This window comes from Carcharodon carcharias, chromosome 18 (genome assembly GCF_017639515.1).
Source record: "Carcharodon carcharias isolate sCarCar2 chromosome 18, sCarCar2.pri, whole genome shotgun sequence".
Classification (NCBI taxonomy): Eukaryota; Metazoa; Chordata; class Chondrichthyes; order Lamniformes; family Lamnidae; genus Carcharodon; species Carcharodon carcharias.
The window spans coordinates 101584601-101607181 of NC_054484.1; the positions used below are offsets into that span (position 1 = coordinate 101584601).

The 22581-nt window shown below is 40.8% G+C and overlaps 1 protein-coding gene across 6 annotated transcripts in view; it reads right to left on the reverse strand.

Moving 5' to 3' along the window:
• The window catches only part of sh3kbp1 (SH3-domain kinase binding protein 1), a 261064-nt gene that overhangs the window by 88162 nt on the left and 150321 nt on the right, over positions 1 to 22581 (reverse strand). For all 6 annotated transcript variants that reach the window (XM_041211025.1, XM_041211026.1, XM_041211024.1 and 3 more), the window contains one exon: positions 18131 to 18339. In XM_041211025.1, the coding sequence (XP_041066959.1) occupies positions 18131 to 18339 (209 nt within the window). The remainder of the gene's footprint in view (positions 1 to 18130; positions 18340 to 22581) is intronic.

Here is a 22581-nt window from a genome sequence, read left to right on the forward strand (position 1 = left end):
TTACATAATAACTGGTGCATAAAATGCTACTTCTGCCAGTTAAGGCTTGATGAAAATTCTAGGCAGGTAAACAGAATTGATATATACATCAGGCATGATATAATTAAACGCCACAATGGTTCAAATGGCTCAATGGTCAACTGCTATCACAGTGTTCCAAAACTTACACTCTATTGCCAACAGGGAGAATCAAGTTGCCACGGCCCCGTCATTGTTTCCTGTAGGGTGTGCGGCCACACAGCAAGCAGAAAGTTACCACATGCAAATCGTCTGCTTTATGATAACATGCATGCATTGCCACACAAAAAATTTATAGATACCATGAATGTAAATAAATTGGCCGCACACTACAAAAAAAAAAATTAGAGGGGGCATTGGAATCTGTCACCCCTGATTTGCCAGGAAATGTTATACATGTCATCACATTGTCAAAGAAATTAACAGTAGAATCTTTGGACACCAACAATAAAAGGAAGAATAACAGTGATGTATGCCCTTAAAGCTGTATTTTCAAGCTTTACACAAACTGGCTCGATCAGAAACACCAAGCCAACTCAGTTCCTCCTTCTGAAACATCTGTAGGATTTAAGAGCTAGAAATTGCAATTTTCAAAACAATAGTTTCTCAAAGAAAAAAATGATTTTATACATATGACTAAATAATTTAGTGTCAAAGACATTAGTCAAATATTGTACAACTGCAATAAAAGGTTAATTTAATTAACTGTATCTAATACATTAGCTACTAGCCGCATGTAGTTAATTGGCTGTCCAGATGTGACTAATTACATTTCTGACTAAGTGAATAAGTAATGGGCATTGTTGACACGTGATCTCAATATTCCTAAACACATGGTGTGTGCATGTGAACTTTAATCTTTTTGTGCATTTGTTAGTTAAACAGAATGAGAGTTTTTTTGATTGTTGAATGCTTTATTTCCTTGATTACCATACAATGGTAGTTGTTTAAGTAAATATACATATGCGGTGTACATTATAGCAACATCAATGATTTGTATTCATATTAGCACCTTTAGTAAAACGCTATAAGTTGCTTCATTGGGGCATTACAAAACAAGGCAGTGAGCCACATAACGAGATAATTAAGGCATATAGCCAAAAGCTTGGTCAAAGAGGTGGGTTTTATGGGGCATCTTAAAGAAGAAAAGAGAGGTAAAGAAGCAGAGAGGTTTAGGGAGTGAATTCCAGAGCTCAGGGCCGAGGCAGCTAAAGGCATGGCCACTAATGGTAGGGTGATTAAAAATCAGGGATCCTCACGAGGCCAGAAACTTCAGGGGGAAGCAGGGCTGGAGGAGCTTACAGAGATAGGGTGGCCTTTGAAAACAAATGTGAGAATTTTAAAATTGAGTTATTGGTTAACCATGAGCCAGTGTAGGTCAGCAAGCACAAGGGTGAGGGGTGAACAGGATTTGGTGCAAGGGGAGAGGGATGGAACAGAGTTTGTGGCAGGGACTAAAGACAATGGCCTTAAGTCTTATAATGTTTAATGAGAGGAAATTTCTGCTCATCCATACCAGATGTCAGACAAGCAGTCTGACAATTCAGAGGCAATGGAAAAGTCAAGTGAGGTGGTTGTCATCCACGTGCAGGTGGAAACTGATGCAGTGTTTTTGGATGATGTCACCGCGGGGCAGCATGAATAGGTGGTGAATAGGAGGGATCGAGGATAGATCCTCAGGGGGCATCAGAGGTAACTGCAGGTAGTGGCAAGAGAAGCCAGTGTAGGAGATTCTCTGGCTACAATTAGATAGATAAGAATCGAATCAGGCGAGTGCAGTCCCAACTGAGCTGGACGACAGTAAATTCTTTAAAAGGTCTGTGGCTGGCAAATCATTATAACTATTTTAAACAATTTATAAAATAAAAAATCTAGAGCATAATTAAAACAGCATGTTCAATTTCCCAATGTTTCTAGCCTTGGTATCAGTACCACAGTTATTAGGCCATAAACAGAGATTGATTATAGTCTTGGAATTTGCAACAAATGGCTTTGCTTTGAATAAAGGAGCACAAAAAATCAAGTTGGGCTGGCGCATCATTGTATACATACAGCATGGTGGGACCACTGTCCATTAGTCTACCGCAACAATAATTCTGTTCCAATTCCTGAGGATGGACTCATTTGCATAAAAGGGGTGAGCACCTGCACTATACATGGCTCTGCTGGGCATTCACCTGTTGAGGCATCAGCATTTTGGAGCAGAACCAATCCAGCCAAAGTAGCAAATAGGCATTTACCACAGACCTCTTTCTTTGTCCTACAGGTGATCACTAGAATCTTTAGGTCCAAATTTGTTCTGAAGGGCAGGGAGAAATGGGGTGGGGGTTGCCAAGATAAGAAATTTGACCTGCCAGAGCCACAGTACACAGAACACTTCCAAGACCAGAGGAAGTGAAACATGTTACTTCAGCGCTGAATCTCTGCCTTTGGCAACAGACAGCTTGATGAGTCAGTTGAGTTCTTGTTGAGGCAGGAAGAAGATAGGAGTGGTGGCAATATGTCTAGACAACAAACTGCAGCAACAACTAATGGAAGACATTTTTTCTGGAATGTTCCTTCAAACAATCTAGCAAAGTTCCCAGGGAAAAAGAAAATCGTATTTCATTTTACCTTTAAAACAATACATTTGGGTTGGACCATGCTCCAAGGCCAAGAAATATCAAGGTCATCTATGATGTGAGAAGCCACAATAGCAAAGATTGAAAAATGTGTGCAAGTCATCAGCACTCCAATAGGGTGCTCGAACTTCTAAGTTGTGCCAAGCTATGTATTCTAGAATATTTGTATCAATTTGGTACCTACACTTGGTTTTGTCTTGCAAAGCTTAGTACTTGCCTATGCTTGCACTTTGTAAAGTGACATTTTCTGTCATAGTAATATTCATGACAGAAATTTGTACTTTTAAATCAAGATAAGACAAGAGGAAAAATTACACTAACTTCTGTAATAATGTTTTGAAGATATGTTTTATCATACAATTGTAAAGGTGGCCAGGGTTGCCAACCTTACCGGAATGGCCGGTAGTCCCCCGGCATCGGCCCCAATCTCCCAGTGGCCAAATCAAGCATTCCAGGAGCACATCAGCTCCAGGCAATGGCCAGGGCCAGCTGCTAACGAATCACAGCCTGGGCTCAGACCTTCCCTACCTCTGGGACTGACTCTCAGCCTATCACGGATCACGTTCAGGTACCACCTAACCTCCCCATGTCAGGAATCTACTCTTCCGCCCATGGAAAAGCGCAACTCAACGTCAGCGGAGGCCACTTGACAGAAATATCTGAAATGCCAACAAACCACATAATCAGTGATTCAATCAGTTGAAGCGATGTCAATGGAGGCTGCAGAGCTGGAGGAAAGGGTATTGTTTATGAATCAAGGTTAGGCTTGACTGAGATTGGCCAGATGCTGACAGTGATTAATTAGTGTTATTAGTATTAATTAGTGTCAGATTGAATTAGTAGTGACCGGGCGAAATGTGATATGCTGTGGGTGTCCATCATCTGAGAGCAACTGGCAGGGGAAGGAATTGTTCAGACTCCGTAGTGGAATTTAATGGAGACAGGTTCATTCCCTCTCACTCAGTGCCATCGGCCTTTTCTTTAGTTGCACCTGCTTGTGGCACACCACTAGCTTTCCATGACATCACTTCTGCCAGCGTCTCCCAGAATATGTCCAGCCAGAGTTGGCAATCCTACTGAATGTTGATGTTCCCACTGCAATTCTATAGCTACCATATTTTTCATTTTAATTCTGAGCTGTATTGTACAGTTTCTTATAGTGACAAATTTAGCATCCATTTGTTGGGCTAAATTCAGTTCAAGTTTATGATTCATTGATATTTCTTACAAATTAAACAAAGCCAATAATAATCTGCTCCAAAGCTTCAGACTGGTTGTAGCAGTGTAATCTAAAATGCAGAGCACTGTTTCCCCCAGGAGAATAATATATAAATTCATTGTACTAAATTTTTAGCATTAAATGGTGAATTGACAGCTAACATCCTCCTTCAGCATTGTGCAGCAGATTGCTCAACCATTGTCACGGAATATATGTACATATTTACAGAACAGTTCTCCGCAATAGAACAAGTTTATAAAAACTTCCTTATGATCTGGTACAGCTTTGGTTTTGAAAGTAAAATACATTTTTCAGAAATTCTGCTTATATGCACTGTCAAAGTTCAGAACAAACACCATTTCCTTCTACCACTTCAACACTGTCTATCTCAAAGAAGAGCAGCTGATTTATTCCTGGCATCCCAGCCAAAACTTGTCCCTCAATCAACATCAAAAAAGATTAACTGGTCATTATCACTGCTGTTTGGGTGAGCCTGCTCCATGCAAATTGGTTGCAGGGTTCCCAACATTACAACAATGACTGCGCCTCAAAAGTACTTCATTGGTTTAAAGTGCTTTGAGACATCCAATGGTTGTGAAAAGTACTATATACATATAAGTTTTTCTTTTCTCTTTTCATATCACCGAGCCTACCTGCTGTTGAAATCCTCCTAGATGCCTAATCAGTTGCAAACTCTATCAATCCAAATCTGTCCTGACCAGCCACTCCTCCCCTACCTTCCAGAGACCACAGCTCATCTAAAACAAGGATGCCCATTTCCTATTCGACCACCAGCTCTGCTGAACCATCACCTGCTCTCACTAACATACACTTGCACCCAATCCACACCTCTTCCATTTGAAATTATAGTCTAGACTTTAACTCCATCATGGTGTTATTACTCATTAATGGTGCATCTTCATCAAGTCCTATCACCCCCTCCATGTAATCTCATTCTTCATCTTTCCCATTTCTTGTGTTCTCACCTCCTAACTTTTTCTTTCAGCTGTGCTGACAGGGAGGTGGTGGTATAGTGATATTGCCAGGGGACTAATTAATCTAGTGACTCAGCATAATGTTCTAGGGGCCCGGGTTCAAATCTCACCACAGCAGATGGTGAAATTTGAATTCAATAAATATCTGGAGTTAAAAGTCTAATGATGACCATGAAAACATCATCAATTGTCATAAAAACCCATCAGGTTCACTAATGTCTGGTACGCTAATGGCAGGGGATCTGCCGTCCTTATCTAGTCTGGCCTACATGTGACTCCAGACCCACAGCAATGTTGTTGACTCTTAAATGCTCTCTGAAATGGCCTAGCAAGGAGCTCTGTTGTATCAAACTTCTAAAAACAAGTCAATAAGGAACAAAACCAGACGGACTACCTAGCATCGACTGGAAACAGCAAACTGAAGTCAACCCTGCAAAAGTCCTCGTCACTAACACCTGGGGGCTTGTGCCAAAAATTGGCAGAGCTGTCTCACAGACTAGTCAAGCATAAATCTGACATAGTCATACTTATGGAATCATACCTTATAGACAATGTCCCGGATACCAACATCACCACACCTGCGGTAGGACAGGACATACCCAGAAGTAGCAGTAGACAGTTGGGAGGGAGTTGCCCCGGGAGTCCTCAACATCTGTACCCCATGAAGGCTCATGGCACAGGTCAAACATGGGCAAGGAAGACTCCTGATTACCACAAACTGTCCCTCTTCAGCTGATGAATGAGTACTCCTCCATATTAAACACCACTTGGAGGAAGCACTGAGGGTGGCAAGGTGCAGAATGTACTCTGGGTGGGGGACTTCAATATCTATCACCAAGAGTGGGTCGGTAGCACAACTACAGACCGAACTGGCCGAGACCTAATCGCCATAGCTGCTAGAGTGGGTCTGCAGCATGTGGTGAGAGAAGCAACATGAAAGAAAACTGTACTTGACCTCATCCTCACCAACCTACAAATGCATCTGCCCACGACAATATAAGTAGGAGTGACTACCGCGCAGTCCTCATGAAGACAAAGTCCCGTTTTCACACTGAAGATACCCTCCATCACATTATTGGGCACTACCACTGTTATAACTGGGATACCTTTCAAACAGATCTAGCAATTCAAGACTGGACAACCATGAGGGGCTGTGGGCCAACAGCTGCAGAATTGTACTCGACCACAATCTGTAACCACATGGCCTGGCATATCCCCCACTCTATCATTACAAGCAAGTCAGTTCATCGGCCCTGCTTCGACGAAGAGGAGGGTATGCCAGGAGCAGCACCATGCATATCTAAAAGTGAGGTGTCAACCTGAAGCTACAACACAGGACTACTTGCGTGCCAAACAGCATAAGCAGCAAATGATAGGGGCTAAGTAATTCCACAAGGAATGGATCAGGTCTGCGCTCTGCAGTCCTGCCATATCCAGTCGTGAATGGTGGTGGACAATTAAACAACTTGCTGCAAGAGGTGACTCCATCCTCAATGATGGGGGAGCAAAGTCACATCAGTGCAAAGATAAGGCTGAACCATTTGCTACAGCATTCAGCCAGGCCAGAAATGTCAAGTGGATGATCCATCTCGGCCTCCTCCGGAGATCCCCAGCATCGCATATGCCAGTCTTCAGCCAATTTGATTCACAGCACACAATGTCAAGAAACGGCTGAAGGCACTGGATATTGCAAAGGCTATGGGCTCTGACAATATTCCAGCAACAGTACTGAAGCCTTGTGCTCCAGGGCTTGACGCTTGCCTAGCCAAGCTGTTCCAGTACAGCAACACTGGCATCTACCCAGCAATGTGGAAAATTGCCCAGGTATGTCCTGTACACAAAAAGCCTCAGCCAGTTTTCGCCCCATCAGTCCATTCTCAATCATCAGTAAAGTGATGGAAGCGGTCATCAACAGTGCTTTCAAGTGGCAGTTGCTTAGAAATAACCTGCTCACAGACACTCAGTTCGGGTTCTGCCAGGGTCATTCATCTCCTGACTTCATTACAGCCTTGGTTCAAACATGTACAAAACAGCTGAACTCCAAGGTGAGCTGAGCATGACTGCCCTTGACATCAAAGCAGCATTTGACCGAGTGAGGCATCAAGAAGCCCTAGCAAAGCTAGAGTCAATGAGAATCGGGGGTAAACTCCCCACTGGTTGGGGTCATAACGAGCATAAAGGAACATGGTTGTGGTTGTTGGAGACCAATCATCTCAGTTCCAGGACACCACTGTAGGAGTTCCTCAGGGTAAATGTCCTAGACCCAAACATCTTCAGCTCCTTCATCAATGACCTTCCTTCCATCATAAGGTCAGAAGTGGGGATGTTCACTGATGATTGCACAATGTTCCACACCATTCATGACTCCTCAGATACTGAAGCAGTCCATGTCTAAATGCAGCAAGTAGTTTTTGGTCACCTCTCCTAATCTCAAATTCTTTGGCTTGACACCCATTTTTCCACATTTTCTTCCAACTTAGTATACAGTATTCACTGGTCAGGACGTGGTCTCCTCTACACTGAGAAGACCGAGGCGGATTGAGTGATCGCCTTGCTGAACACATCCGTTCAGTATGCAAGTGTGACCAGAGCCTCTGGTTGCTTGCCACTTGGAATTCTTCAACCCACTCCCACCCCACTGTCCTCAAACTCTTACACTGTACCAATGAAGCTCAAAATAAGCTTGACGAACTGCGTACCAGCTTTCAATTAGGCACATTACATACATCAGAGACTCAACACCATTGCCATCGCTCCCATTTTCTTGGGCAGTAGGTGCTGGTAATGATTATGCTGTAACCATTTACAAACTACTCTGGATTCATCTTTTGTTTCTTTATTTGTCCTATTTTTACCTTGCTTTGTCACTTAACCACTTGTGCCCTCCATTTATCACAAACCTTTCCCATTGCTATTTCCTCCATAGCCCCCTTTTCTCTAGCACTTAAAACTGTTACATCTTTAACTTGTTCCAGTTCTAATGAAAAGTGACAGAGCTGAGTTGTTAACTCTGTTTCTCTCTCCACAGACGCTGTGTGACCCACTGAGTATTTCCAGGATTTTCTGTTTTTAATTTCACAAGTCCAGCATCTGCAGTACTTGGCTTTGCATGAGGAGCAGGAACCCTGATCAATTTTCTCTTCCCTAACCCAGGGATAACGAGGCAAATTTTAGCACCCCTTCCACAACTCCACTACATGCCAACGCTTGATTCTGAGAACTTCCTACCCTGTAAACTTCAGCTGCTGATAACTATTACCACTGAAGGTGTTGCCTTTCAAGAATTAAGATTTTAGCCCATAATAGACAACAGTTCCACTTCAAACCTTCAAACTCAAATAACTTGGGCTTCTGTCTTATGAGCTTAAACTTAAAGCAATTCAAATTTACCTCATCTGGAGGAGGGCTTCAAAAACAAGCTTTTGACTGCCTCAACAGAATTTAAATGCAAAACCTGGCAACAGTTTACCAGGAAAGGGAAGATTTCCTCTGTGGTAAGGTTCTGTACTTATAGTACAGAGAAAATCTCCCAAGGTTACTGCTACAAAAGATCGAAACAATCTGTACTAATCCATTAACAGCATAGTACCTCCAAATGTGCACTTAAAAATATTGAGAGAAGTAAATAGGTTTCCTTCAACAATATTAAAAAAGCCGTGGCACACAATATATTCTCTCAATGTTTGCAAGCTGAGGGTCATCCTGCAAGAGTTGTTTTGTTTTTAAATTGTCTATTTATTTCACTGAAAACAACCTAATTAGTCAAGAGTGGGTCAAATTACTAACTTTTCTCATCATGACACAATTTAATTAAAAAAACCAAAATTCTGATGCAAGGTCATTAACCTGAAACATAAATTCGGTTTCACTATCCACAGATGCTGCCTGATCTGAGTATTTCTAGCATATTCTGTTTTGACAACAGTTCAATAATTGTTCAAGAATCTTGATGCAGGCAGACAGTTTGCAGAACATCCATTTTTAAAATAAATCTAGAGTTTGACAAGAGGAAGTCAGTTATTCATTTGATGAAAATCTGACCAAGCATTTTTATTTACATGCAGGATGTGGAGAAATTTGCAGTTTTAAGAAGTAATCTACAGTCAAGGAAAAACACTAAGTTCAGCAAAAATGGTGGAAAGAATACAGATTCTTTCAGTGTTGATTTTTTTTTAAACAAGTCCACAAAAAAATTTTTAATCTGAAAATCTTATGAGGCATTACACTAGTATTTTGAACCCACAAATGTCATTTCAATACCATTATAAAATGCTTCCGGTGGGTGGGTGGGTGAGAGAGAATGGGGGCGAGGAAGAATGTAAGTTACATTCAGGTATCAAATTTGCAGTAGTTTCGCTGAATTCTGTAAAACTGAAATCAAGTAAGGTCGAGTAGACCATAATTAGCTGATAACTGCACATATCATCAAAGGGCATGTGGGAGGCATTGCTAGAAAATTTGCAGACAATGCAAAAATTGGCTGTGTAGTTCATAGTAAAGGACATAGCTGTCGACTCCATAATGATATCAATGGTTTGGTTGAGTGGGCGGAGAAGTGGCAGATGGAATTCAATCCGGAAAAGTGTGAGGTAATGCATATGGGAAGGGCAAACAAAGCAAGGGAACATTCAATAAATGGGAAGTAATTGAGAGGGACTGAGGAAATGAGAAACCTTGGAGTGCATGTCCACAGGTCCTCAAAGGTGGCAGGATAGGCGGACAAGGCAGTCAAGAAAGCATATGGAATGCTTTCCTTTATTGGGCGAGGCAATGAATACAAAAGCAGGGATGTAATGATGGAACTGTATAAAACGCTGGTTAGGGCACAGCTGGAATTTTGTGTACAGTTCTGGTCACATTACAGAAAGGACATGGTTGCTCTGGAGAGAGTGCACAGGAGTTTACAAGAATGTTGCCAGGCCTTGAAAATTGCAGCCATGAGGAGAAATTGGATAGGCTAGGGTTGTTTTCCTTAGAACAGAGGAGGCTAAGGGGTGACCTAATTGAGGTGTACAAAATTGTGAAGGACCTTGATAGGGTAGACAGGAAAGACTTGTTTTCCCTAGCTGAGGGATCAATTACCAGGGGACATAGATTTAAGATAATTGCAGAAGGATTAGACATGACACGAAGAAAAACCTTTTCACCAGAGGACGGTGGGTGTCTGGAATTCACTGCCTGAGTTGGTGGTTGAGGCTGAAAGGCTCAACTAATTTAAAAAGTACCTGGATCTGCAGAAGGCTATGGATCAGGTGCTGGAAGTGGGATTAAAATGAGGCTAGTTTTTTTTTCTCTTTTTGGCTGGCGCAGACATGAAGAATGGTCTCTTTCTGGATCGTAACTATGATTCTATGACTTACATTATACTGAAGCCTACAATATTTAATTGTACAGAAATTTAAGTAACGAACAGGTTTTTTTAATATTAATATGCACACACCAAGATAGTGGTGGGTTTAAAAAACTTCACGATACTTATGCTTGATTGGTTCTGGAACCAGTCATACAAAATATTCCAAATACACTGCTTGAAAGATTCAAAAGGAAAATAAATGAAAAACTTTGTACCAATTTTAAACATATTCGCTCAAATTCTTTAAATTAGGGGATAAAATTACAACCATGTGGTAAGTTTAAATTAGAAAAGGAATGCGAATAACAAGGACCAGATCAATACTTGGTGCAACAGAAGCCAACTCAAATACAGCAACTGGATAACTTTATTCACAAAATTCTGTCTCAGCTCATCTTCCCCATTCGTTACACAATTGTCCTGACCAGAGCTTTGAGAACTAAATTCTAGATTGTACAAACTACCCCAAGATAACAGAGCTAATAATTAAACCATTAGAAATGTATTACGATTACCTTCATCATGGCAATATTCTGTCCTGTGAACAACAGGGAGAACAACCAAATTCCTAAGTCATAAATTACTCAAGTGTAAGGCTTCATAAACATGTCTCGCTTTGAGTCGCACACAAAACCACATCAGTTTCGAATGTTCTCTACAAGTGGAAGGACTTAGATAACAATGTTTTAAACCAAAAAACAGAGTAAGATTTCACATGCATGCTGACAACTCCAGCTCTACCTGATTACTCTCTCTCTCTCCACAAATGCTAAATCAAACTGCTTGTCTGACATCCAGTGCTAGAGAGAGAGAGAGAGAGACAGACAGACAGTCAGAGAGGGAGACAGTCAGAGAGGGAGACAGTCAGAGAGGGAGACAGTCAGAGAGGGAGACAGTCAGAGAGGGAGACAGTCAGAGAGGGAGACAGTCAGAGAGGGAGACAGTCAGAGAGGGAGACAGTCAGAGAGGGAGACAGTCAGAGAGGGAGACAGTCAGAGAGGGAGACAGTCAGAGAGGGAGACAGAAAAAAAAAAGCACCATCCCTGCAAGTGGAAAATAAAATTTATGGACAGAATGAAGGAAGGTTGGTATAAATATAGGCAATTTATTTTGTTTTCTCACCTTTTTTCTCCACAGGTATTATGCTTAGACAATGCAAAATGAAAAAAGGTCACTGCACAATTCGGTGCCACCCTAAGGTTGTACCCCAACATTAGAGAACATGTGTTTTTCCTGACATAGATCCACAATTGCCCAGAAATACTCTTAACACTTGGTAGTTTCCAAATATAAACCAAGTAACAAGCTAAACTGTGTATCCATAACATTGTCTAGATGGAATCCAGTTCAATTAAAGAACAGATGGTCTTTTGATCCAAAGATCAAAGTGATTTGTTTAATTGGTTGGTGGGGATATATCTTTGGATCCCTGTATACAGGAATCTATAATTACTCTGTAGAGCAGCAATGTTGAGACTAACTCCTTATGAAATTATAAGAGCAGCTTCAGAGATGCTCTCCCTGAATTCAATGACAGGACAAAACAAAGGACTTAATTTTATGCTATGCTCAAGAGGTTACATCACAACCCTCAAAATAGAAGTGATACAAGATACTGAATCTACCTTGTCTGAAACCAACACATTAATTCTAAACTAAGAAAAAATTCTTTAGAAGTTGTTCTTCAATTGATTAATTGACTCCACCTTACATTTTTGATTTTACAAAGTATATTTTAATGTTTTCCCAAATTTTACTAAATTATTAATTGCAACTGAACACTTTGGTAGTGCTGTAAAAATTTAATTTTATGGCCAGGGTTTTCCAGTCCTGCCCACCACAGTACCGGAAATTCCCACCCGAAGTCAACAGACCTTTGGTTAGTCCATCAAATTTTCTGTCCTGCGCGTGGAAAAATCCCGGCCTATATTCAATATCAGTCAATTCAAGGAGTGTCTGTAGAGTAACGAGATATTAAATGCAAAACACATTGAGGTAGAGTTTCTGCTTTGGGTGTAAACAGGAAATTGTGTCCAAAACGTGCTCAAGATTGCATTAGTTAGGTTGCGGTTCAAGTTTCTGATAAAATTAATTTACAAAAATGTAAAATCCACTGTGACGTTTTAAGAGTGGTAACCTGGTGCAGCTTTATTAATACAGCTTAAATGGGGGTCATCGCCAAAACAGTGCTCAGTCTCCCACCTGTGAGTAATATGGTTTAATATCACTGAAAGTAACTTTAAAAACTACACAATCATTTAGACTAATTTATTTTTTTTAAAAATTAAATATTTTTCGATATACATTAAAAAACACATGAAACTTAACTTTTGGGTGACAGCCTCCAGTTGTACATTTAAGAATGCCTGGTTTGGCTGCTATGCACATGAGAAAAATTAGTGCAGTAGGCAGAGCAATTCCTGCAGTCACTCACAAACCAAGTGCACAAAGGGGCCCGAAAAAAACTGTTGGTCCTCAATTTGCCTTTGCAATGGGCCTAATGCCAGTTTCAGGCAGGCACACACGATGACTATTCCGGTGCAGAATACACATGCATACATCACATGCCACATTGGGCCCTGCAACACCTGTTTTTCATGTGAAAAATGGATGCTGCTATATTAAATTTCTAGGCTTCAGTATTTTTCTTTTCAATACTATTTTCTGTAATTTTTGTCTTACATCAAGGTAGTAATGTTTAAGAGTGTGAATTATACAACTTCCATGAAAGTTCACTCATCAGGCCAAAACCTATTTTCTTGTTCCATACAGCAATTCCTCACTTAATGTTGTAGTTGCGTTCCTGAAAAGTGCAACTTCAAGTGAAAAAACTTTAAGTGAATCAGATTTTCCCATTATGACCAATGTAAAAGCTGCAGTTGTGTTCAGTAGGACCCCCTTGTCAGAGAAAAAAATAAAACATTATACCCTGTAAGATGAAATACTGTACATTCCTAAATTCATAAATGAAATAATTTATTTGTAAATCAATTTAATTTTAAAAGAAATATGTTAACTCTTTCTACTCACTTCCCATTCTGTAACTCTCTCCAGCTTGCCAGCCTCTTTCCTTCTAACAAACTCTCATCTGCTTCCTAACTCTTGTCCGCTCACCGGTCTCTCTCCCACTCCCTGGCCTCTCCTGCATACCATTTCCCTCTCCCGAATCCTTGCTGAGAGCAAGGGCTCGGGAGCAGGGTAGCCAGAGGAGGAAGTGAGCGAGGGGGTCTGCAAGCAGATAGGTTGAGGAGCAAAACGGCAAGTGGGAAGATCAGGAAGTGAAGTGGTGAACGGGAAAGAGTTGGGGAGGGAAGCAGTGAACAAGAGAAAGTTGAGGAGGGGAAGAGGCCATTCCAAATTGGCACCAATCGTGTCACGCGAAATGACGCTAAAGCGAAAATCCTGACACTAAGTGCGCACACCAGCCCCAATATATCCACAATACCAAAGTAGAACGACACTGAATGAGGTAACTTAAAAGACAGATTAATTTATATTTAGGATAGCGGTGCATTTTCCAACCTCACATTATTCAATACAAACACTACACTGAAAATAAACAATCTGTTTAAAAAATTGCAGAGTCATTTAGCAACAAATGCATTCAGCGCTAAAAGGAAGACAGCAGCAGATAGAACATATGCCATATGAAGTTTATCATTTACAAAGAATAAAAATTCTTCACAGTATTAAGTATTGAAAGTAGAGTCCTGTAAATCCCTTGAAGGTGAGAATGGGGTAGCGCAGGGCAGCTGTCTGCAGCTTTGATGCACCATATCATAGAAAGGATATAGCGTTTTTAAAAGTTCTATGTTAAACTAAATCTCAAGGGGACATGAAGGATGGGAATAAATGCTGGCCCAGTCAGATACACCCACATCCCAGGATTGAATAAATAAAAATATTTTTCCCTAATGCTTATCAGAGAACTCCCACTCTCACCAAATTCCCAACTATTGAACTCTATTTACAATGCATTTCTTTTAAGACCACTCTCTGCAACCACCAGGGAGTTTTTGCCCAAAACTCCTCTACCTCTCACTCATTCTCAACAACCTCCTGAAAATTTACTTTTCGGACCAAGATTTAGACATCCTTCAGAATATTTCTTTGGCTTTGTGTCAATTTTTGTCCAATTAAGCTTTTGTGAAACAGAAATGTTTTGCTACATTAAAGGTTACATTAAATTATTGTTAGAACTAGTTTGATTTTTGTATTGATTCTAAATTATAAATCTTTCTCATTTTCTGTATAACTTAAAACTGTAAATAAACCTGGACAGTGGGGAGAATTTTCTTCCAGTCAGGGGGGCTAAGTGGGGGCGGGCGAGAAACCCAGTGTGATGTGCACCCAGAAGCGCTAAGTGGGTGGGCGGGGGGGGGGGGGGGGGGGGGGGGGGGGGGGGGAGGAGAGAGTCGGGGCCTGCACTCTTTCATACATGCATGTGAAAGAGCGCAGAAATCTCCGAGGCACAGAGCTGCCTCAGGGAAATTAATTTAATTATGAATTAAAATAAAGAAAAAATATTCAGACATGTCCCCTCCTGTGACAGTGCCACATGAGCTGGGACATGTCAATGAATTTTAATAAAAATTTTAATTCAATTTTTAAAGCCTTCATGAAACCTCATCCACCCGTGGATGAGGCTTCATGAAAAATGCGAAGGCCGCCAGTTTACTTAAGATTATTAATAGGCCTTCGACAGTTCGGTGGATGCGCAGCCGACTCCAGTGTACGCGCACGCACTGAACTAATGTTCAGGATGCACGGCTGATGTCACCATGCATCATTTTACGTGTCAGTGAGTGGGGCCCGCACCCACATGCCAACCAGAAAATTCAGGCCACTGTTTTTCATCTGTTTCAGTGGACTAGTGGTGACTATTTTTCCACTTTCTGGTGTGATAGACATCCCAAGAATTCTCCATTAAGCAATTTACAGTGATTCTTGGTTAATAATTATATCATAATACTAGACCACCATTCCTCAAAAATGCAGCCTGTACTTTACATGCGTACAAACATACATACACATACGAATTTGGAGCAGGAGTAGGCCACTTGGCCCCTCGAGCCTGCTCCCCCATTCAATACGATCATGGCTGATCTGAATGAAATCTCAGCCCCACATTCCTGTGTATCTTCGATAATTTTTCACCCCCTTGTTAATCAAGAATCTGCCTAGCTCTGCCTTAAAGATATTCAAAGGCTCTGCTTCCACCGTCTTTTGAGGAAGAGTGTTCCAAAGACACTCAACCCACAGAAAACATTTCTCCTCATCTCTGTCTTAAATAAGCAACCCCTTATTTCGAAACAGTGGCCCTAGCTCTAGATTCTCCCACAAGAGAAAACATCTTCTCTAAATCCACCCTGTCAAGACCCCTCAGGACCTTAAAGGTTTCAAATAAGTCGCCTCTTACTCTTCTAAATTCCAGTGGTTACAAGCCGAACCTGTCCAGCCTTACCTCAGAAGACAATCCGCCCATTCCTGGTAATGGTCTAGTAAACCTCTGAACTGTTTCTAATGCACTTACATCTCTCCTTAAATAAGGAGGCCAGTACTGTGCACAATACTCCAGATGTGGTCTGACCAATGCCTTGTACAACTAAAGCATAACTTCCCTACTTTTGTAACCAATTCCCCTCATAATAAATTAACATTCTATCCTAATTATCTGCTGTACCTGCATACTAACATTTTGTGATTCATGCATTAGGACACCCAGATCCCTCTGAATCTCAGAGCTCTGCAATCTCCCACCATTTTGGTAATAAGCTTCTTTTTCATTCTTCCTGCAAAAATGAGTGATTTCACATTAGCCCACATTATACTCCATTTGCCAGATCTTTGCCACTCACTTAAGCTGCCTATATCACTTTGTAGCCTCCTTACATCCTCTTCACAATTTATTTTCCTACCTATCTTTGTGTCGTAAGGAAATTTAGCAACCATTCCTTCGGTCCCTTCATCCAAGTCATTTATATAAATTGTAAAAAATTGACGCCCAGCACTGATACCTGTGGCACACCACTCGTCACATCCTGCCAGCCAGAGAAAGACCCATTTTAGCCAATCTTCTATCCATGCTAATATGTTACCCCTGCACCATGAGCTTTTACTTTCTGCCTTTGATAGGCAGTTTATCAATTTTTTTCTAGAAATCTAAGTACAGTACATCCATCGGTTCCCCTTTATCTGCATGTGATAGCACATGTGACTCCTTCAAAGATCTAATAACATTAAACATGATTTCCCTTTTACAAAACTATGTTGATTACCTGGAATTTTTCTAAGTGCCCTGCTATAACATCTTTAATAATAGCTTCTAACATCTTCCCTATCACAGATGTTAGGCTAACTGGCCTATAGTTTCCTTTGTCCCCCTCCCCTTCTGTATAAAGGAGCTACGTTTGCTATTTTTCAATCTAATGGAACCTTGCCCGAATCTAGGGAATTTTTGGAAAAGGAAAACCAATGAATGAACTATCTCACTAGCCACTTCTTTGAAACACCATTTTGACTTGGGGATATTTTATCAGCCTTCGTTGTTGCTGGAATTCCCTACGTAAAACCATCATGAGAGCACCATTATTAGCACAATTACTGCAGGAGTTCAAGGCAATAGCGAACCGCCTTCTCAGGGCCTTCTAGGAATGGGCTTTACCACCACCACTCACATCCAGAAAGTAGTTTTAAAAAGAACATTTCCACGAAGAAGTATGAACAGAGGCCAAGTTAAGAAAGAAAGGACTTGCGCTTATAAAGCACCTTGCATGACCTCAGGACATTCCAAAACACTACACATGCACAAAAGCTTCATTCCAGAAATAAATGAAATTTTCCTTCAAAATAAGATTTAATTATTCAAAGTCCATGCAATGCTCGTACATTGTTGTTGTGTTGGATTTTACATAAGCGTGTTCTAGTAATGCAGCTAATTGAACCTACATTCTTCAGAAAAAGAATTCAAAACCACAAACGTACATTTTAAATTATCAAATTTGTCGGACATCACAAACCTATTTTCCGGTTCATTAATCAAAAATGAAATCTGACCACATAAAATGTGCTTGCTGTACAATCTAATGCTCAACTCTTAAACAGATGTTAATTCTTTAATTTTTTCCATTAATGCATGCATTGTAGATATGAGCTCAAGCAATGTAGGAACAATAACACCTACACCATCACTAAGGAACGTTCAGAAATCTCAACAAAACAGACTCAACAGCTGGTTCTAGTTATACTAGATTCCAGCATCTTCGGCAATAACCACACACTTCAAGCGGAAAAAACATTTAATTTTCATAACAGATGAAAAGAAGTGGCAAATACAGAAAATTTGTCATTAAAAAATGTGAACAATGAAAATGCACAGGCTAGTAGTCAGCATCTGAAAGAGAAAAATATAGTTTAAAGGGAAACCCTCCATCAGACCTGATGAATAGTCTCATGTGAAATGCAAAACCAATTTTTCTCTTGTATATGCTAACTGACCTACTGTGTATTTTCAGTTTTAATTATTAGTTGGCAAGATGGATTTGAACTGACTTCAATTTTGCAAGGGCTCCTCGATGTCACACTTGGTCAAATGCTGGCCTGATACCAAGGCAGTCACTCTCACCTTACATCTCGAATTCAATTCTTTTGTCCATGCTTGGACCAAGACCATAATCCACTAAAGCCCCACACATACCAGTGTTAGGCTCCCTTGTACCACTAGTATATTGCTCTCTTCCTTTACTCTGAAAACAGATATAAGTACTTATAACAAGTCTGCTATTTTCTTATCAATTTTTCTGTTGGCAGGCATACACAACTCAGGCATATTATAGAATCTAACAGAACCTGATACTAATCTAAAAACATTGAATTCAATTATTGTGTGTTGTTTTAAAAAAAATACAATTAATAGAGCATTTACCTTATCAATAGTGCTGTTATCAAGTTCTATTTCCATTGATCTGGGTCTCAGTTTGATAGGTTTGTCTTTAAAAATGTCTCCAAAGCCAAATCCTTTTATCTTTTTTGGCTGAATTTCTACTGCCATCGCACTATTTGATCCATCCGCTGCCAACTTTCCACCAACTCCGTTTGTAGTATCTTGTTCAGGACTTCCTCGGTCCTTAACGCCTAGAAGAGCATTGAACTGTTTTAATAAAAGGGGAATGAATGTTGCTAGCCTGTTTGATCACAAGGATAAAGGGATCAGTACTGAATCTAATCATCTTTTCACTCTATGCATGCTTCGCAGACAACAGGAACAGAATTTTCTCCTCACTGTGCCAAGGTGGCAAGACCAATTGCAACAGCCCTACTTGTGGGCTAACTGAGATCATCTAAAATTAGCAAGGACTGGGAATCAAAACTTGCAACTTGGATTGTATGGTTCAGTTACTTTCTTCCTCATGTAGATTTTTATTCTCCACATACAGGCTTGTCTAAGTCATCAAGAAGGGGGTGAGCACAAATCAGGGAGACTCTAAGAAATTAAACAGGTCCAACTTCTCCCTTAATTCCTTTTACTGAAATAGATAGAGGAATTTATGCACAATGGTCAGAAAAACCAGATATAAGCACAGGTGTTGAAGCCAAGAAACAAAGAACTAATATACCTTAACAAGGTTTAAATTGAGGATTGACTAAAAGAATTAACATGCTAGCATACCTCCTGGGAATATACAAAGGCAACACAAGGCCTTATTAGCTCCCAACCTATTATAGGAGGTCATACAACTAGATATAATGACTTGCATGAATAAACCAATAAACATTCTAGAAAGAAAACTGTATTTGAAGGTGTTCAGTGAGACTCATGATGAAATCTATGACATGCTGACAGACAGCACTGAATTAACAAGGGAGATCCAACTGGATTGTAAACAAACCTATATTCAAGAAAGGTAACAAAATAAATCCACGTAACTACAAATCTGAAAGTTTAAAATTAGTTGCTGGCAAAAATTATTAAATTGATTTTGAACAAACTTGATTATTTATATTAAAAACAGCCCAGGTAATTGCAGGGAGTCCTGCAGCAACGGGAGTGGAGAGAGGCTCTTTATGGAGAGGCTGTGAAGGGAAAGAGAGTACTTACAAGAGCCAGACCTTTTGGGAGGGAAATCGCCCGACATGGGGTCCCTTGAGGGAGGCATTTCCCTCCCACTGCCACCTTCCTGCCCAAGGCCTGAGCAGAACCTAACAGGCTTCCCCCTTGACCCTGAACTCCTTCTAGCAGAATAAAAACTGAGGCCTGGCAGGAAGCAGCCCTTAAGCGGCCAAGTGCTTCAATTGGAGCCAGGGCAGGCTGGCTGCCCTGGACCTTTCCTAGCCCATATAAACTGCGGTCGGGGACAGCGGGAAGGCTAGCCAGAAATTTTAGGGGCTCACTGCCTGCAAACCCAATGGCGGGGGCCATAAAATTCTGTTCACTGTTTCAGAAGGTTCAGATGAACCTCCTCATTTTTTTTGAGAAAGTGACATCCATATTAAATTTGGAAATAAGATAAGATTTTGGCAATGCATAGGCAATAGAAAGGATGAAGAACCAATTAGAGTTAGGGGAGCAGCATTAACTTGGTGAAAACGAGCCCTACACTGGCTGATGCTGGGGTTTTGACTCTTCAGTTTCTGAAAAATCAACTTGAATACAGGAAACAATATAAGGTGGCCAAATTTGCAGTGGAAGCCAAAAAGGCCCGGGTGAAACCACCAGAGTTATTGGATTAGTAGACAACATTTGCAAGTGACCAGAAATACAGGTGAAATTCAGTATAGATAGATGCAAGATTCTACATATTAGATTGCAAGGATGTACAGATAGGGTGGTGGTGGTCAGGGGGACACAACAAACTTATTGATTAAATTATGCTAAACTAAGCTAACTAGGCTGAAGACTTTGGGAGTGAAACTAGATTCAACACTAACTATAACCAGTTACTGAAAGACAGCATTCAACAAAGCAAACAGCATGCTGAGCTACATTGGCAAGTCTGTATATTACATGTCTAAGATCATGCTGAAGCTATACAGTGCTCTGAGCAGATGACATTGTGCATACAGTACTATGGTCTTGGTCTAATCACTGAGGTACTGGAGGAATAATTAAGTCCTGCAAATGATGCAGAGAAGGGTCACTGACTGACTCCTAATGTGAAAAACCTGAATGAGAAACAGTTAGAAAAGATTTGGCTTGAAAGGAGTCAAACAAAGAGATCTTTAGATAAAGACAAGCAACATACTAAATGGGAAAGAACAGGTCAATCCTGAGGATTGTATCAAACTGAACCATGACTACAGGACATAAGTATATTAAGAGAGCGTGGCCAAATAAATGGTTAATAAATGGCAGAACTTTTGGGTCAAGGAGAGGAGCTTAATGGATTTAAAGTTCAACAAAATATTAATGGGGAAAACAATAGACCTGAAGTTCGACAAACTTCCAGGAGCCAATGATTTCTCCCTAAATGTATTAAAAGAAATTGATGAGAAACATACAATTGCATTAGCCAGAATTTTCCAAAGCCCTCCAAATTCAGGAACTGTCTCTTTGGTTTGGGAAACTTAAATTTCACTTCATTGTTTCAGGGAGAGAGCAAGGGAAAAACCAAAAAATCTACAGACTTCTCTTATTGGGAAAATGTTAGACTCTGTTTTAAAGGATGTAATAGCAGAGCATTTAGAAATATATAATCTAATCAAGCAGAGTCAGCATGGCTTCATGAAGGGGAAATCATGCCAATCAAATTTACTAGAATTCTCTGAGGAGGTAACAGGCAGGATAGATAAAGGGGAACCAGTAGATGTAATATATTTAGATTTCCAAAAGGCTTTCAATAAACCAACACGTAAAATGACGCACGATGACGTCGGGGGTACATCCCAACATCATTGTGCAATCCAGCGATATTTTGTTCGGCGGGAGCACACCAGAGTCGGCTGCGTGCCCACCGATATGTAAACGGCCTTCAGCCACGAGCAGGATGAGGTTTCCTAAAGCTTTTATTAATTAAATAAAAAACTTTTCATAAATATAAAAATAAGTCCCATGAGGGGTCATGTTTAAATAAATTTTTAAACCTTTTATTCACTATTTACAATAGCGATTCAATCTCCCCAAGGCAGCTCTGTGCCTCAGGGAGATTGAAACGCTCTTTTGCGCATATGTGCGAAACAGCACTGGCCCTGACTCTCCATCCTCCCCCAGCCAGCACAGGTAGTGCTGAGCACTATGGCTCGCGTCTTACACTGGGTGGGCCTTAATTGGCCCGCCCACGTAAAAGACAGGCACGGAGCTGATTGCAGGCATTGATTGGCTCCCCGACCGCCACTGCCCACTCCCGCCAAGCCCGCCCACCACCTGAAAAATTCAGGCCATGCACTTTGGCTGGAAAAATAGAGGAGCTGAATACTACTTAAATGGAGAAGCACTCAGAAGGATGCAGCACAGAGGGATTTGGGAATCCTCGTGCATGAATCCCAAAAAGCTAACATTAAGTTCAACAGGTAGTAGGGAAGGCAAATGGAATATTGGCCTTTATTTCAAAGGGAAAGGAATATAAAAATAGAGATGTTTTGCTAGGACTATACAAGACACTAGTTAGACTACATCTATAATATTGTGAACAATTTTGATCCCCTTATCTAAGGAAAGATATACTGGCATTGGAGGCAGTCCAGAGAAGGTTCACTAGGTTGATTCCAGGTATGGAGGGATTTTCTTATGAGGAGAAGTTAGGTAGGTTGGGCCTATATTCATTGGAGTTTAGAAGAATGAGGTGACCTTATTGAAACATATAAGATTCTTAGGGGGCTTGACCGGGTAGATGCTGAGAGGCTGTTTCCCCTTGTGGGAGAGTCTAAAACCAGAGTGCATAATCTCAGAGTAAGTGGGTGCCCATTTAAGACAGAGATGAGGAGGAATTTCTTCTCTCAGAGGGTAATCAAACTGTGGGACTCTTTACCACAGAGGGCAGTAGAGGCTGGGTCGTTTAGTATATTCAAAGCTCAGATAGACATTTTTAATCAGAAAGGGAGTCAAGGGTTATGGGGAAAAGGCAGGAAAGTGGAGTTGAAGATTATCAGATCAGCCATGATCTCATTGAGTGGTGGGAGCAGACCCGATGAGTCAAATGGCCAATTTCTGCTCCTACGTCTTATGATCTTAAAGTCTCAGTTTAATGTTAGTTTTGGGGAAATTACTAGAATCCATTAAAGAGAGTAACCGAGCATTTGGAAATCATGAGCTGATCAAAGAGAGTCAACATGGATGACTAATCTAGTCGAAGGGATCACTCACATGGCAAATAGGGAAGTGTCCATTTTTGCTGCTTTGATGGATAACCAAAAGGCATCAGGTAAGGTTCTGCAGGAGAT